The 18,652-nt window shown below is 46.1% G+C and overlaps 1 protein-coding gene across 3 annotated transcripts in view; it reads right to left on the bottom strand.

Annotated features, from left to right (window-relative positions):
- cfap65 (cilia and flagella associated protein 65) overlaps positions 1 to 18,652 on the bottom strand; it is a 217,141-nt gene that overhangs the window by 32,613 nt on the left and 165,876 nt on the right. For 2 of the 3 annotated variants that reach the window (XM_085986795.1, XM_085986796.1), the window contains exons 25-29: positions 16,264 to 16,407; positions 10,282 to 10,398; positions 6,987 to 7,124; positions 5,225 to 5,299; positions 4,006 to 4,199 (exon numbers count right to left, since the gene is read on the bottom strand). In XM_085986795.1, coding sequence (XP_085842921.1) covers positions 4,006 to 4,199; positions 5,225 to 5,299; positions 6,987 to 7,124; positions 10,282 to 10,398; positions 16,264 to 16,407 — 668 coding nt within the window. The remainder of the gene's footprint in view (positions 1 to 4,005; positions 4,200 to 5,224; positions 5,300 to 6,986; positions 7,125 to 10,281; positions 10,399 to 16,263; positions 16,408 to 18,652) is intronic. The other variant, XM_085986797.1, reaches the window with a different exon arrangement.

The raw sequence follows: 18,652 nt of genomic DNA, 5'->3' as shown, positions 1-18,652 counted from the left end.
AGGACTGAGATACAGGTAGGTCGAGAGAGAAAACAGGACTGAGATACAGGTAGGTCGAGAGAGAACAGGACTGAGATACAGGTAGATAGAGAGAGAAAACAGGACTGAGATACAGGTAGGTTGAGAGAGAAAACAGGACTGAGATACAGGTAGGTCGAGAGAGAACAGGACTGAGATGCAGGTAGGTCGAGAGAGAACAGGACTGAGATACTGGTAGGTAGAGAGAGAACTAGACTGAGATTCAGGTAGGTCGAGAGAGAACAGGACTGAGATACAGGTAGGTAGAGAGAGAACAGGACTGAGATACAGGTAGGTCGAGAGAGAACAGGACTGAGATACAGGTAGGTCGAGAGAGAACAGGACTGAGATACAGGTAGGTCGAGAGAGAACAGGACTGAGATACAGGTAAGTAGAGAGAACTAGACTGAGATACAGGTAGGTCAAGAGAGAAAAGGATTGAGATACAGGTAGGTCGAGAGAGAACAGGACTAAGATACTGGTAGGTCGAGAGAGAACAGGACTGAGATACAGGTAGGTCGAGAGAGAACTAGACTGAGATACAGGTAGGTCGAGAGAGAATAGGACAGAGAAACAGGTAGGTCGAGAGAGATCAGGACTGGGATACAGGTAGGTGGAGAGGGAACAGGACTGAGATACAGGTAGGTAGAGAGAGAAAAGGGCTGAGATACAGGTAGGTAGAGAGGGAACAGGACTGAGATACAGGTAAGTAGAGAGGGAACAGGACTGAGATACAGGTAGGTAGAGAGAGAACAGGACTGAGATACAGGTAGGTAGAGAGGGAACAGGACTGAGATACAGGTAGGTAGAGAGAGAACAGGACTGAGATACAGGTAGGTAGAGAGAGAACAGGACTGAGATACAGGTAGGTAGAGAGAGAACAGGACTGAGATACAGGTAGGTCAAGAGAGAACAGGACTGAGATACAGGTAGGACGAGAGAGAGAACAGGACTGACATACAGGTAGGTCGAGAGGGAACAGGACTGAGATACAGGTAGGTAGAGAGGGAATAGGACTGAGATACAGGTAGGTAGAGAGGGAACAGGACTGAGATACAGGTAGGTAGAGATATCAGGGTTGTGGTACAAGTAGGTAATGAAAGACTGGGATTGCAATACAGGAGTTAGCTATGTAGAGACCACGATTGTGACATTAGCAAATAAGATGAGAGTATCACCAGGCAGGAAAAGGTCACACAAAGTTGATTTGGGAATTGTGCAATCACTTCCTTCCGCTATCTTTCGTTTTATTGAGAAAGCAAGGTGAAGGACCACAGCGAAAACTGCAGGATGCCACCGCGGTTTAATATAGTAACAGACAAGGCCACATAAATCAGGAAGTAATGATTAGGGAACATCAAGTTTGGGTTTTCAAACTTTGTGGATCGTAGGAGGAAAGGAAGGCTGGGGCCCCAACAATCCTTGGAGCAGCTCCACCTGCCTAAGTGAGGCAGAGCGGGTGTTACTGACCTCCGCGCTCAAACCCTGCTGGATTCTTTGGGCTCAGGGTGGAGTCAACTAATTTACATTTCTTTGGCGGGTGCCTTCACCAGTTCGGACAAATCTTGGGCACCTACTAGAGGAGGGGGCATGGGAAATCCACTGCTGGAATGCCATATGGGGGAGTTGCTGAGAGCCCCATCTTCACCGCCCGCCCCCCCTCGGCTTCCCCCGCGGTAGGTGCAGGTAACCATGGTGATTGGCCCCCTTTAGAGGAGGGCTGAGCTAAACCAGGGCATCCAAGGAATTCCAGGCCACGAACTTGGCCTGGAGACCGCAGTGGGCCCTAGGCTCAGCTGTAGACTGAACCTCCTCAGATATGAGTAGTCAAGTCTTGGATAAACTTGGGGTTAATAGAGAGCTAAGGGGTTGGTGGTGGGGGTGGGGTGGTTGGGGGGTTGGCGGGGAGAGGAGCTTTTGCAATTGAGAAGAGGTGGGAGCTTCACTTGTGGTCAGGGGAGATAGCGAGGCTAAGTATGTTGACAGATAAATGAGTGACGGTGGAACCAAAGGTAACCAGAAGTGGGAATGTTTGCCAATGACTGCACAGTGTTCAGTTCCATTTGAAACTCCTCAGATAATGAAGCAGTCCATGCCCGCATGCAGCAAGACCTGGACAACAATCAGGCTTGGGCTGATAAGTGGCAAGTAACATTCGTGCCAGACAACGACCGTCTCCAACAAGAGAGAGTCAAACCACCTCCCCTCAACATTCAATGGCATTGCCATTGCCAAATCTCCCACCATCAACATCCTGGGGGTCACCATTGACTAGAAACTTAACTGGACCAGCCACATGAATACTGTGGCTACAAGAGCAAATCAGAGGCTAGGTATTCTGCAGCGAGTGACTCACCTCCTGACTCCCCAAAGCCTTTCCACCATCTACAAGGCACAATCAGGAGTGTGACTTGCCTGGATGAACCCCAGTAACATTCTGGTGACTCTGCGCTGCACTCCTTCCAAGGACATCAAGAGTTGATGGGATCCTCTCCACTTGCCTGGATGAGTGCAGCTCCAACAACACTCAAGAAGCTCGACACCATCCATGACAAAGCAGCCCGCTTGATTGGCACCCCATCCACCGCCTTAAACATTCACTCCCTCCACCACCAGCGCTGTGTGTACCATCTACAAGGTGCACTGCAGCAACTCACCAAGGCTTCTTTGACAGAACCTCCCAAACCCGTGACCTCTACCACCTAGAAGGACAAGGGCAGCAGGCGCATGGGAACACCACCACCTCCAAGTTTCCCCTCCATGTCACACATCATCCTGATTTGGAGATATATTGGCCGTTCCTTCATCATCGCTGGGTCAAAATCCTGGAACTCCCTCCTTAACAGCACTGTGGGAGTATCTTCACCACACGGACTGCAGCGGTTCAAGGCGGCGGCTCACCACCACCTTCTCAAGGGCAATTAGGGACGGGCAATAAATGTGATGCCCACATCCCGTGAATGAATAAAAATAAATCTAGTCGACATTGGATTTAATCCGGTATTTTGGAGTAGTGCGGATCAGGCTTGTGTTCTAGTGCTGATTGTCGGTGAAGGAAATATGCTATTTCCTACTATACCAGGTTTGCATATTGTATTGTCATGTATATAGATAGGGTTGCCAACCCTCAGGATTGACCTGGAGTCTCCAGGACACTGCTGCGACCAAAAAGCAGGGAGAAAAATCAGTAGGACATTAAAAAAAAATTGTTTATTTCTCCCAATTTTCTTTGAATACTTCCACTTATCAGTTATAAAAATATCGGAGATGGGGAAAAAGGCGGTTTGACTGGCAGTCAAGAATCATCCAATCGGATAACGGAGAGTCTGTTCGCTTTCCGATTGGCCGTGGGAAGGTGGTGCGCCATGAGGATGGGCGTGTCAGGTGACCAATGGCGGGAGCGTGGGGGCGGAGCGGATAGCAACGGAGAATGAAACCCGGACTTCAAGGGTTAAGTTACGAGGAGAGATTGTACAAATTAGGGTTGTATTCCCTGGAATTTAGAAGGTTAAGGGGTGATCTGATCGAAGTTTTCAAGATATTAAAGGGAACAGATAGGGAAGATAGAGAGAAACTATTTCTGCTGGTTGGGGATTCTATGACTAGGGGGCATAGTCTAAAAATTAGAGCCAGACCTTACAGGAGTGAAATTAGGAAACACTTCTACACACAAAGGGTGATAGAAGTTTGGAACTCTTTTCCGCAAACGGCAATTGATGCTAGATCAATAGTTAATTTTAAATTGGAGATTGATAGCTTTCTGTTAACCAAAGGTATTAAGGGACATGAGCCAAAGGCGGGTATATGGAGTTAGGTCACAGATCAGCCATGATCTCATTGAATGGCGGAGCAGGCTCGAGGGACTGAATGGCCTACTCCTGCTCCTATGTTATGTTATGTGACGAAACCTCTCGGAATACGCCCAGCCAGAGTTGGCAACGCTACATGCGCATCCGCGTCCCGTGGCTACCCTCAGACACTCCCTACCTCATGACGTAGTGCTTAGGAACCTCGGATGGAAAGTTCTTGTGATATTCCTCCATGGAGTGAGATCTGGTGGTGACTCCCAGGTGCAACAGGAACGGTTTAACCGGCCTCGGTCTCGGCCACATTGCGGGCGGCGGCTTTTCTACAAGTTGACCTTCCCATGTTTCCGTGGGCTCCTTGATTGGAGGGAGGGTCTGTGCAGAGACAAACAAACCTCGAGCATTTCCGACTACGGTACTTTGTTTCACTTTTAATTGTTCGGCAAATCTTGGTGCCCATCGAGGTTACAAGATCACTATCCCAATTTAAAATTTTTTTTTTAAGTCAGCATCAAGCACTCCCACTAACTAGTAACACGGATTAGACACTGAATAAAATGCCCTCCACTCTGCCCGAACAATGCGCCCCAATCCCCAACCTCAGAAAGATGCCCCCCTAATGCACCAGTGTGACATTTGCATTACCCTGCGACTGCCTGTCCCTAAGGAGATTGCTGACTTGTGCTGAATTATGGGCTGTTCTGTGCTGTATACTTACATCCCCTAGGAACTGTGTTGAAACTGCTCCAAGGAAACGGTTGGGGGGGGGGGGGGCCAATTTTAACCTAACTCTCTGGACAGGAATCCCACGGGATCGGGAAGAACGCTCCGCCCAACATTACGCTCCGTTGACTTTGATAGAGAGTAAAATCGGGCGGGTTGTAAAACCAGCGTTGCACCCGATCCCGTGGGTTCTTGACCAGAGAGTTAGATTAAAATACAACCCCCTCCCTCCCCCCACCAGAGAGAGGAACTGAGCTGAATTTCAAGTCCCCAAATCGATTTCACATAACACCCTTAAGCAAAAGAGACTTTCCTCACATCAGCCTGGGCTAGATTCAATTCCAGATGCCAGAGCGGAGAGGGGAATATTCTAACCGATTGCTGTCTACTTCTGATAAGTCGCTTTGTGCGTGAAAAAAAATAAATTATCCAATAATTTGAATGCAGTAATGTCAATAACACAGCTAAGTGCTAAATAAAAACTGAATCGTCAGATAATTTGAATTAAGAGCTTGCCACTCAGTCAACGCAAAAATATCTAATCATATTACACTGAACTTTTTTATAACAGCTTTTTTTCCTCATCCATGATTTTTGCTATCAACCTTTTCTCTTTCACATACCTCTTTACTTTTATCTTCACTATCCGAGGCTGTACCTCAGTCCTTATTTCTCACCTTGTACTTCATAATCTTAGTGCCTGTGCCCTTGTATGTCTTCCTAGAACAAGTTCCTTGAACATCTCTGCAACACTTTGAGAAAAAGGAATGAAACCGAGTTAGTACATTTGTTTTCAACCTTACTGTGCACATTCAACTAGTAAAGCAAGAAAAGAATGACTTGCATTTCGATAGTACATTGCACAACCTCAGGACGTCCCAAAGCGCTTTACAGCCAATGAAGTACTTTTGAAGTGTAGTCACTGTTGCAATGTAGGAAAACGCGGCAGCCAATTTGCGCACAGCAAGCTCCCACAAACAGCAATGTGATATTAGTATACTGTTTTTATTACACATGGGCCTAAAATTAGATTGTCTGATACTAATGTACAGCCACTTAAAAAATGAGTTAGCACCTCTGCTAAAATAGTGCAGGGAGGAATCTCAGGCCAATGCCTTTGTCATAATTCAGAGCCTTACAAGATATTTCTCTCACTCAGCATCAAGGGCCATTCTCAGAGGTGATCCCTCAATCCTGTAAGCAAGCTCTGACTCCCTGTTAACTAAAGCATGATCTTGTATCTGGTAATGTGTTGCCCAGTGGCCAAACTGTAAGTAACTTCCTGAAAATGACACACCGCAACAACAACTTGTATTTATTGATGAAGTAGGGGTGGGAGGAGGCTCGTATGGAGCATAAACACTGGCATGGACCAGTTGGGCCGAATGGGTCCATTTCTGTGCTGTAGACTCAATGGGCAGGATTTTCATTGGGCCGTGGAGGCGGGATTGGAGGCGTGTGGGGGGTTAAAATCCCAAAATTGGGGGTCCCGACACCATCCCGCCTCCATGCCAGTTTCAAAGGAGGCGGGTGCCCGCCCCGCACTGGGACCCGCCTCCCCGAGGCGGGAAGGGGATTAGTGCCAATTAACTGCCTGTTAACAGGTAGTTAACAGGCAGTTTTTAGCCTAATCCCTATTTTTAATGTTGAGGTGTGGGATTCCCGACGGCTCCAAACCACGCCAAGTTAGCAAGGCGGACCGTCGGGGTGAAGGGCTTGGAGGGGTCAAGATGTCCAGTGTTCAGGTGAGTGATGGGTGCATGAGTACAAAGGTAAGTGTGTTTGGTGTGTGTAAAGTGTTTAAAGAAGTTTTACATACCTTTACATACCTTTAAAGCCTTCCTTCCTTCAAGTCTCAGGAGTCCCTCATCTCACCGGCACAGAAAGCAGAATGGCTGCGATCTGTCAAAAATTGCAGCATTCAGCTTTCTGTTCCGGGGAGATCTCTAAATCATCCTGACAGGAAGGAATAACTTGGAGTACAGTTTGTCAGTGTTTGACAGCTTCAAACAGCTGTCAAACACTGATATTTCATCTGTCAAAAGGTCTTGACAGATGAAATTTCAATCTGTGATGTCACCTGCTGCTGGGTGGCCCTTAATTGGCCTGCTGAGCCCACTGGGCGGGCTCAACAAGGTCAATCAAGTCAAAAGCGCGTGGGTTGGCTAGAACTCGATGGAGGCAGGACTACAATCCCGAAAGTTGTAGTCCCGCCTCCAACCTGACTCTGCAATGAAAATCCAGCCCAGTGTAATTCTCTATGTAACTGAGCAGTTGGGAGAATCAAAGGCTCCATCTCTCCGTCTCACGGTGCTGCACATTCAGACTCCAGTGAGCAACGGGCAGTGCAAAGAAGTCATCTGTCAAACTGATCGGTCACCATAGTTCTCAGGAGAGCCCAGTCCCACCACCCTGCCCTGGTGTATCAGCTGCGGCTACCTGTTTTTGGAGAGCTGGGTGTAGGTTGTCCTGCAGACTTCGTTCTGTGATAGTGAACTCAACTTGCTGCCGGTCCTTCTCTCTCTCCCAGTCCTGAAGATCCTTCTGGTACTGTGTTATCTGTCGCTTGGAGTAAATCTAATGGGTATGGTAGCATAGTGGTTATGTTACTGGATTAGTAATTCGAAAGGCCTGGCCTAATGATCTGGGAAACACAAGTTCAAATCCCACCAATTTAAATTCAGTTAATTAAATAAATCTGAAATAAAAAGCTAGCATCAGTAATGGTGACCATGAAACTACCGGATTGTCATAAAAACCCATCAGGTTCACTAATGTCCTTTAGGGAAGGAAATTTGCTGTTCTTACCTGATCTGGCCTATATGTAACTCCAGACCCACACCAATGTGGTTGACTCTTAACTGCCCTCTGAAATGGTTGAGCAAGCCACTCAGTTGTACCAAAGGGCAATTAGGGATGGACAATAAATGCTGGCATTGCCAGCAACACCCACATCTCCTGAATAAAAAAAACCTACCGGGGAAGCAAGTCAATTACGATCAGACAGATTTACAACATATACAGGAACAGGAGGAGGCCATTCAGCCCCTCAAGCTTGTTCCGCCATTCAAACTGGATTATAGCTGATCTGTATCTTAACTCCGGCCTTGGTTCCGTAACCCTTAGTACCCTAGCCTAACAAAAATCTATCAATCTCAGTTTTTAAATTTTCAATTGACCCCCCAGCCTCAACAGCTTTTTGGGGGAGAAAATTCCATATTTCCATCACCCTTTGTGTGAAGAAGTGCTTCCTGATGTCACCCCCTGAACGGCCCAGCTCTAATTTTAAGGTTATGCCCCCTTGTTCTGGACTCCCTCCACCAGAGGAAATAGTTTCTCTTTATCTACCCCACCAACTCCTTTAATCGCCTTAAACACACAAACCCACAACTTGGGCCTTCCAGGGAAATGTTCTAGATTGGGAGCAAAATTGTTTTTTTTTTTAAAGTGAATTTGATGCTTATCAAAGTGGATAGAACATTTACGGGCTCCCAGTGTCATCATCAAACTCTCCCAGGTCACATATCAGGCAATTAGATTCAGCACGATAGCAAAATACTGCAGATGCTGGAAATCCGAAATAACAACAGAAAATGCTGGAAAAACTCAGCAGGTCAGGCAACATCCGTGGAGAGAAATTTGAGTTGACGTTTCGGGTCGAAACCCTTCTTCAAAACTGGAATGAAAATAAAATAGATCGAAGGCAGGGCTGCGAGCGAACAAAAGAAGTAAAAGAGACAATAAAAGGTATTCGAAACCAGACGAGATGGTAATAGGCCAGTGGAGACAAAAGACAGCTGAGATTAGGTGTGAAGTGTACTGGCAGGATAAGAGATAGCTGCCAGGTGGGAGAGAGAAACAAAAGGAAAGGGGGGGGGCGGGGGGGGAAAGGAAGACCCGAAACAAAGGGGTGGAAAAAATTATAAGTAAAAAAGTAATAGGGGTTTGCAGCCTTCCGGACTCAATATCAAGTTCAACAATTTCAGATCATAACCTCGGCCCCTATTACTTTTTTACTTATAATTTTTTCCACCCCTTTGTTTCGGGTCTTCCTTTTCCCCCCCCCTTTCCTTTTGTTTCTCTCTCCCACCTGGCAGCTATCTCTTATCCTGCCAGTACACGTCACACCTAATCTCAGCTGTCTTTTGTCTTCACTGGCCTATTACCATCTCATCTGGTTTCGAATACCTTTTATTGTCTCTTTTACTTCTTTTGTTCGATCGCAGCCCTGCCTTCGATCTATTTTATTTTTATTCCAGTTTTGAAGAAGGGTTTCGACCCGAAACGTCAACTCAAATTTCTCTCCACGGATGTTGCCTGACCGGCTGAGTTTTTCCAGCATTTTCTGTTGTTATTTATAATTAGATTCAGCATACTGCTCTGTCCAATAACGTGCCTGAACTCAGAAGAGTGCCATATTGTAGAACCACACAACACAGAGGGAGGCCATTCAGCCGCCCATCGTGCCTGTGCCGGCTCGTTGAAAGAGCTCTCCAATTAGTCCCACTCCCCCCCCCGCTCTTTCCCCGTAGCTCTGCAAATTGTTCCCCTTCAATTATTTATCCAATTCTCTTTTGAAAGTTACTACTGAATCTGCTTCCACCGCCCTTTCAGGCAGCGCATTCCAGAACTCACTGCAAAAAGAAAGTTCTCTTCATCTTCCCTCTGGTTCTTTTGCTAATTATCTTAAATCTGTGTCCTTTGGTTACTGACCCACCTGCCACTGGAAACAGTTTCTACTCTATCAAAACCCATCATAAACCCATCATAATTTTGTCCTCATAAAATCTCCTCTTAACCTTCTCTGCGCTAAGGAGCACAATCCCAGCTTCTCCAGTCTCTCCACGTAACTGAAGTCCCTCATCCCTGGTGTCATTTTGGTAAATCTCCTCTGCATCCTCTCGAAGGCCTTGACATCCTTCCTAAAGTGTGGTGGCCAGAATAGGGCACAATGGCCCGATATTTACTTGCATTTATACAGCACCTTTCACGACCTGGGACAGTAAGCTGTGAGGAGAACACAAAGGGTTGGGTTTTACCAGCCCTGAGGAGGCGGGTTTGGAGGCGGGACTGCTGGGAAAGTCAAAAAGAATGGGAGCGGGTCCCGAACCCGCTCCCAACCAATCTTCCCAGGAGTGGGGTACCCGATTTGCGCAAGGACCTGACTCCTAGCGGCGGGAAGAGGATTATAGCCACTTAACTGCCTGTTAACAGATAGTTAATAGGCAGTTAAGAGGCTTTTTCCAATTTTTAGACTTCTGCTGCGGGCTTCCCGACGTCGGGGAACCCCGCCAGGGTAAGTGAGGCGTGCTGTGGGTCTGTTGTTATGTTGGTGTATAGATGACAGCTGCAGAAGTGGTGTGAAGGGTGCAATGGGACACTGGTGAGTATCAGAGGTAAGGAAATGTTGGGAAAGTCATTTTTAATGTGTTTAGATTTTTCTGTAGGTGACAAGTATGGCCTACTCCTGCGTGACTCAGCATGCACAGCCCTCTGGGGCAGAGAATTTCAAAGATTCACAACCCTCTGAGTGAAGAAATTCCTCCTCATCAGTCTTAAATGGCCTACCCCTTATCCTGAGACTATGCCCCCTAGTTCTAGACAGTCCAGCCAGGGAAACAACCTTTCAGCATCTACCTTGTCAATCCCCTTCAGCATCTGCCCCCAGTGGTTCCTAAGGTCATAGCTTCCCGGTCAGTTCAAACCTTTTCATGCAAAAGTTAAAAGAAATTACCTCACAGATTAGATCCAGGTCATAGAAGCAAGGATTTTTATGCGATCTCAGCGTGACAATACAATGTGTGCTGTCCCCAGGATGAAGCACTCCAGAGGTAGGAGCAATACTCAATACCTATAAAAAGAACAGAGGCAAGTTAGCAGGACTTGAACAGACACAACACAGTGCATTCCTGAACCGCCATTTATACAGCTGAATTCAAAAAATAATGCTCAACCGAGAGAGTGACGCATGGACCGGAATGAGGAGAGCTGATGGTCTCACATCATACTGCACTATTATTTTAAAGTAACTCACATCTCTATAGCACTCTTCACGTGCAGAAAGATTTCTCAAAGTGCTTTACAGATTATGGGCAAAAAAAAATGAACACCAAGCAGGAGGTAAGAGAGTGATCGAAGGGGAAGGGGCGAAAAGCATTACCGAAGTGAAGGGGGTTTTACAAACAGGAATCGAGGTGACAAATTCTTATCCTAGTGTTCAAATCCCTCCATGGACTCACCGCTCCTACCTCTAGCCCTACAATCGGCTGAGATCTCTGCACTCTTTCAATTCTGGCCTCTTGTGCATCCCTGATTTTCTTCGCTCCACCATTGGTGGCCGTGTCTTCAGCTGCCTAGGCCCTAAACTCTGGAATTCCCTCCCTAAACTTCTCCGCCCCTCCACCTCTCTTTCCTCTTTTAAGACACTCCTTAAAACCTATCTCTTTGACTAAGCTTTTGGCCACCTGTTCTAATATCTCCGTATGTGGCTCGGTGTCAAATTCTGTTCGATAACGCTCCTGTGAAACACCTTGGGAGGTTTTACTCTATTAAAGGAGCTATATAAATGCAAGTTGTTGTGGAGGAAGGGAGTGCCACAGGGAGAGAACATACCGGCTGATTTAAGAAAAAGGAGACTTACCATCAAGTAACTTTAAAGTAAGCTTTAAGTAACTTATAAACACACTATATACACAAGAGAGGTCTTTACCATGCCTCTGGTAGAAGCCTCTTACAATACTGAACAGACCAGTATTTATACCAGTCCAACAGGAAGTGACATATGACAGGAAGTGAGGTATGTACACAGTTCATAGTTCATAGTTCACAGGAAGTGATGACATAACTTCCCGGAAGTTATCATTTTTATCACATTCTTCCCTCCTGCAGGATTAGGAGGCTGTGGTCTACCTTTTGGTCCGCAGCCGCCGAACAAGGAAGAGTCGCACCCGTTTGGATTCCCGTCGTAGAGGGTCGCTGGTCCGCTTACATGCGGTTGGCCATTGGTCAGAGTCTGTGTGGCCTGGATTGCCCTGTGAAGGGTCGGGGAGATCATGGCTTCGAGTACGAGCCCCAATAGGTTCAAAGTCGGACTGCCTCTGTTCAGAGGGAGGTGCAGAGCTGGCCTGTGGCAGATCAGTACTTTCATGCGCGGTACTGGGAGGGTCGCAACCTTGAGCACGGGGTTCTACCGGCACCAAGCTAGTTGGTGTCCGATCAGGATCCTGGAGAGGGGTACCCGATAGGTCCCAAGAGTTTCCTGGTGAAATGCCATCACCCGATGTCCCACTAGGTCCTGGTGGGCAGGGAGCCAGATCCCGTAATGATACGGTAGATTCTCGGCCGTCGGAATATCGTATGTTTGCATAGGTGGGGTTGGCATCGGTTAGTTCGACCTCGTCTACAAGAGGGTCATTTTTAGACGTTCGAACGTATCTTCGGAGTAATACAGGTCCAGGAGTAGTTAGCCATGACGGGAGTGATGTCCCATGAGATGAGCGACGCTGGAATCCAAAGAACCGCTCATGAGGTGTAGTATTTGTGGCTGTAGAAAGCAGGGACCGTATAGAGTGCAATGCATCCAGAAGCACTGTTTCCCATTGCTGGTCTGGTAGGCCCAGAGATCTTAAAGCGAGACGTACGGAATTCCAGATGATACCGTTATACCTCTCTACCTGCCCATTTCCGATGGGATGGTATGGTGTTGTTTTGCTTGTAGCAATTCCCCGTTCTGAGAGGTAGTCCTTGAGTTCCCTTGACATAAAGGATGGACCCCGATCTGAGTGAATATAAGCCGGCATGCCACAGAGAGAAAATACCTGCTCAAGGCAGCAGATTACTGTGGACGCCAGCATATTGGAGCAGGGGAAGGCAAACGGAAAACGTGAATATTCGTCGATCATGGTGAGCAAATATGTGTTCCGAGTTGAAGAGGGCACTGGGCCCTTAAAATCGATGCTAAGTCGTTGCATCGGTTGGGTTGCATGTATGAGTATACCATCTGAGGGGCGGAAGAACTGAGGTTTTAATTCCGCACAAAGCCGGCATTCTGAGCATATTTTCTTTACATCTCCAGTGGAAAAAGGGAGATTCCGTGATCGTACGAAATGTAGCATGCGCGTAACGCCAGGATGACACAAACCATTGTGGACATCCATGAGAGTGGAGGATGACATAGTGGAGCAGAATGCCCGTGTGAGGGTGTCCGGGGCCACATTCTCCTTGCCAGGCCGATAGAGAATGGTATAACCAAAAGAGGCCAGTTCCATCCTCCAAAGTTGTATTTTATTATTCTTAATTTTGGTTCGTTTTCGATTATCGAGCATGAAGGCGACTGATCGTTGGTCCGTGATCAATGTAAAGTGCTGGCGAGCTAGAAAATGGTTCCACTTCCGTACTGCCTCTATGATGGCTGTGGCTTCTTTCTCAACCGGAGGATAATGTAGCTCGGCACCTTGTAAGGTCCTGGACATAAATGCTACAGGACGACCTTCCTGATTCAGAGTAGCCGAGATCGCCACCTCCGAGGCATCACATTCAACCACGAAAGGGAGATTCTCATCAATGGAGTGAAGAGCCGCTTTCTCCAACTGTTTTTTGAGAAGGTTAAAGGCTGCAACAGCCGCTGTTCCCAGTGGAAATGATCTAGCGTGCAGCAAGGGTTGGATTTTGTCTGAAAAATGAGGAATCCATTTAGCGTAGTATGCAAACAGACCGAGAGCCCGACGTAAAGAAGCTGGATTCTTAGGTGACGGGAGCTCTTGGAGCGGGCGAAGTCTTTCTGGGTCTGGCTTAATGATACCATTGCTTCCATACCCTGCCAGCTGCTGGTGTATTCGGGTCCAAGTCCAGACGAATAGGTCTAAGGATTTTCTCCATGATGGGTGGTTCCCTGGATCCTTAACTTCCGAGTTTGTCTGAAGGTCTAGTATTTGTCAGTGTAAATATTAAGTTACTTAAATTGATGTAAGAAAAAGGAGACTTACCATCAAGTAACTTTAAAGTAAGCTTTAAGTAACTTATAAACACACTATATACACAAGAGAGGTCTTTACCATGCCTCTGGTAGAAGCCTCTTACAATACTGAACAGACCAGTATTTATACCAGTCCAACAGGAAGTGACATATGACAGGAAGTGAGGTATGTACACAGTTCATAGTTCATAGTTCACAGGAAGTGATGACATAACTTCCCGGAAGTTATCATTTTTATCACACCGGCTGAAGGAGCAGACTGTCACCAGTGGAGTGGAGGGACTGGGGGAACGAACAATAAGTCGGTCTTGGAAGACTGGAGGGTGGGTGCAGTGGCTCATGGCTGCACGTGATCACTGAGGAAAAGACAGGCAAGGCCACGGAGAGATTTGGAGGCAAGAGCATGGATATTAGAAGTCCATTTGCTGAGGCACAGTGGAGCTTGGTGCGCAGAGGAGTGTGGGAGACAACATCAGCTACAGCATTCTGGATGAATTGAGGTTCACTGGAGGATGGAAGTGGTCAGGTAACCAAGGCGCTATGGAGTCTTGAAATTATAAAGGCATTGATGAGCATTTTGACAGTGGAGGATGAGAGCTGGGGCAGAGGCCTGTGCTGTTTCGGAGGTGGAAAAAGGAAATCTTGGTAACAGATTGATTGTTGTGAAGGAAGCTGAATTTGAGGTCACTAAAGGTCCTGTATTAGCCTGAGGTGGTAGCCAGGGAGATTGATGGGGGTGGTGGGAGGGGGAAATACAGCAATTTAGCAGCATCTTGTCCCGAGCCTGAACAGCACCTGAAATACTCAACGTCATATTGGCTCGGGCGATAGTCAAGCGTCCTTGACGGCTGCCTTAATGAGACGTCAGGCACCTTGTATATGCAAATAAGGGGCCAAGTGCCGCCTGTTTAATGACCCTGCTCTGAAAACGGTCAAGAAATTTAGTACAAAATCTTTTGATGCAGCCAAATAATAAACCAGGCAAGAAAATTTGGATTTTTTTTTTGTATTTATCAATGAAACTTAATGAAGACCAAGACCAATGTCAAAATTGGAGACAAACGCACCTGTTTCTTCACCCAGAGAAGAGGCGTCCGGCAGGGCTGCAATTTGAGCCCGACCCTGTTCAACATATACATAAATGAACTAGCAGACATGCTGGAGCAAAGCGAGTCACCGGGTCTATGTCTCCTGGATGGAGAAGTGAAATCCCTGTTCTATGCGGACGACCTGGTTCTGCTGTCTCCCACAGAACAGGGATTACAGCAACAACTAGACCTACTCGACAAATACTGCCAAAATTGGGCCCTAACAGTAAATCTAAAGAAAACCAACATCATGATTTTTCAAAAAAGGCCCAGGTGTCAGGAAAACAAATACCAGTTTACTCTCAGTGATACCATCATAGGACACACTATGAGCTACACTTACCTTGGTCTAACCATTACAGCATCAGGGAGCTTCAGCATAGCAGTGAATGCACTAAAAGAAAAAGCCCGAAGAGCCCTGTATGCAATAAAAAGAAAATTCTACAACATCCAAATCCCAATCAAAATCTGGCTAAAAATATTTGACAGCGTAATCCTGCCAATTGCGCTGTACGGTAGTGAAGTATGGGGCCCGCTCAATCACCATAGCTACACTAAATGGGAAAAACACACAATAGAAGCCCTACATGCAGAATTTTGCCGAAGCATCCTTCGCACCCAAAGGAAAACACCAACAAATGCATGCAGAGCCGAACTAGGCAGATACCCACTGATAATAAACATCCAAAAACGAGCACTAAACTTCCTAAATCACCTCAAATCTAGCTCCCCAGACACCCTTCATTTTAAAGCCTTCCAGACCCAAGAGCTAAACCCAGAAAAGAGTCCCCTGAGTCAGCTGCTACTGAAACTAAGTACTCCTACTCAGCCGGACCCTGACCAGTCCCAGACCAACACTGCCGTCCAAACACCAATCCGAGTGAACCAAATCATTAAACAAAGCAAAGAAACCTACCTGGAACATTGGAACAAAATAACCAAAAGCCAAAGCAGATTAGAATGTTACCGGGCCCTAAAAAGAGAATATAAACTGGCAGACTATCTCTCGACCATCAGAGACACAAAACAGAGACAGACCCTCACCAGGTACAGACTAAGCGACCACCAACTGGCAATTGAAAAAGGAAGATACAAGAAATCCTGGCAGCCTAGAGAGAATAGAATATGTGATCAATGTCTGGCCGGCGAGGTTGAGACAGAAATGCATTTCCTCCTAAAATGCGAAAAATTCAACACATCAAGAAACATATTATTTGACAAGCTCAGCCAAACAACCCCAGATTTCAAGGAATTGGATGACCTGTCAAAATTAAGATTAGTCCTGGGAGAAGGAGACAGACCATACCTTGGTGCCAAATATGTAACAACATGTCACAACCTGAGGACTGTTTAAAATTAATACTGAATATACCCACTGATGTACAAAGACTGTTTAAATTAATATTGTTTAAAGTAATATTGTATGTACCCAACGAAGGTCAAAATTGTTTGACACCTACAGAATGTTGGAAAACTGTACTTTTTGTTATGTAAGCTTTGGCAATATGGTTCCCTGTAAACTTTCATGCCAATAAAGCATTTGAATTGAATTGAATTGAATTGAATTGAATTGACTGGGACCATTAAAATAAATCTGGTCCCAGTGTTATCATTTAATGATCTTATGCTCTGGAGAAGCTGGTAGACCACTTACCTCGCTGACATGTAATGATGTCGAGTGCCAGCTGTATGTGATGACTTCTGTCTCGGAAACGTTGTACAGAAAGATGATGCGGCTACATTTTGTGAAGACGGGAACATTTCCAAAAGAAATCCGCTCTTCTGACATAAACATTAGCTGAAAAGAAAAGAAAATCCGAGGATTTTAGAAATTTCTCTTGCTCGCAATGGCCATTCCTTACAAACTTTTACTAAACATTGAATAGCGACAAGGTATTTGATCTTTACAATAAGAACTCTGCAATCAATTAAGTACTTTTTGAAGTGTAGTCACTGTTGTAATGTAGGAAACATAGAAGATAAGGGGCAGGAGTAGGCCATTCGGCCCCTCGAGCCTGCTCCGCCATTCAATGAGATCATGGCTGATCATCCAAATTCAGTACCCTGTCCCTGCTTTCTCCCCATATCCCTTGATCCCTTTAGCCTTAAGAAATATATCCAACTCCTTCTTCAATATATTTAATGAATTGGCCTCTACTGCCTTGTGTGGTAGAGAATTCCACAGGTTCACCACTCTCTGGGTGAAGAAATTCCTCCTCATCTCTGTCCTAAATGGCTTACCCTTTATCCTTAGACTGTGACCCCTGGTTCTGGACTCCCTGACCATCGGGAACATCCTTCCTGCATCTAGTCTGTCTAGTCCTGTTAGAATTTTATAAGTTTCAATGAGATCCCCTCTCATGCTTCTAAACTCTAGCGAGTATAAGCCCAATCGACCCAATCTCTCCTCATACGTCATTCCTGCCATCCCAGGTAACAGCCTGGTGAATCTTCGCTGCACTCCCTCCATGCCAAGAACATCCTTCCTCAGATAAGGCGACCAAAACTGCACACAATACTCAAGGTGTGGTCTCACCAAGGCCCTGTACAACTGCAGCAAGACATCCTTGTTCCTGTACTCGAACCCTCTTGCTATGAAGGCCAACATACCATTTGCCTTCTTAACCGCCTGCTGCACCTGTATGCTTACCTTCAGTGGTAGCTAATTTATGCACAGCAAGCTCCCACAAATAGCAATGTGATGATGACCAGAAAATCTGTTTTTAAGTGATGTTAGTTGTGGAATAAATATTGGACAGGACACAGAAGATAACTCCCCGACACTTCTTCGAATAGAGTCATGGGATATTTAGTGCCAGCTGTGGCTCAGTTGGTAGCACACTCGCCTCCGAGTCAGAAGGTTGTGGGTTCAAGTGGATTTATCCCTCAACCAACATAACTAAAACAGATTATCTGGTCATCATCACATTGCTGTTTGTGGGACCTTACTGTGCGCAAATTGGCTGCCGTGTTTCCCACATTACAACAGTGACTACACTTCAAAAGTATTTCATTTGCTGTAAAGCGCTTTGAGACGTCCGGTGGTCGTGAAAGGCGCTATATAAATGCAAGTCTTTTACTTTACCTGAGAGGGCAAATGGAACTTCGGTTTAATGTCTCATCCGAAAGACAGCACCTCCGACAGTGCAGCGTTCCCTCAGTACTGACACTGAGAGTGTCAGTCTAGAGTTTGTGCACAAGTCTCTGGAGTCGGACTTGAACCCACAACATTCTGACTCAGAGGTGAGAGACGCATAATCGCGGCCCTGTCTGCTCTCTCAGGTGGACGTAAAAATTCCCGTGGCACTATTTTTAAGAAGAGCAGGGGAGTTCTCCCCGGGGTCCTAGGCCAATATTTATCCAACAACCAACATCACTAAAAAACAGATTATCCGGTCATTAACATATTGCTGTTTGTGGGAGCTTGCTGTGCGCAAATTGCCTGCCCTGTTTCCTACATTACAACAGCAACTACACTTCAAAAGTACTTCATTGGCTGTAAAGTGCTTTGGGAAATCCTGAAGAATGCTACAGAAGTCCTTTCTTATCCAAGTTGAAATTATCAGTGAAAAGCTTTGGATTGTGAGGTAAATTTTGTTTCTATTCACTGCACTATAATAACTCTCTTAAGAAGGTTTCTGCAACATTTCAAGGGTTGGGCCGTAAAATACCCGGGAGGTGCAAGAGACTTTGTAATACACTGAAGCCAAATTGCGACAGTCAGATAAAGAAGTCCAGGTTCAATCTAGTGAAAGACAAATGTAGGTCTGATGTAAGGAAGCTCTTTCTCACGCAAAGAGTGATCAACACTTGGAATATGAACTTCAAGGTAGTGGAGACTGAAACCCTGGAATCATTTAGCAAACAGTGAGGAGCTGTGATTTAAGAACATAAGAAATAGCAGCAGGAGTAGGCCATTCGGCCCATCGAGCCTACTCCGCCATTCAGTAAGATCATGGCTGATCTTCTACCACAACTCCACTTTCCTGCACTATCCCCATATCCCTGGATTCCCTTAATATCCAAAAATCTATCTATTTCTG

The sequence above is a fragment of the Somniosus microcephalus genome, chromosome 4 (genome assembly GCF_052327205.1).
Source record: "Somniosus microcephalus isolate GS21.2 chromosome 4, FLI_Smic_1.0, whole genome shotgun sequence".
NCBI lineage: Eukaryota > Metazoa > Chordata > Chondrichthyes > Squaliformes > Somniosidae > Somniosus > Somniosus microcephalus.
The sequence above is the reverse complement of the archived record's forward strand: the minus strand, read 5'-3'. Positions and strand labels throughout refer to the sequence as shown.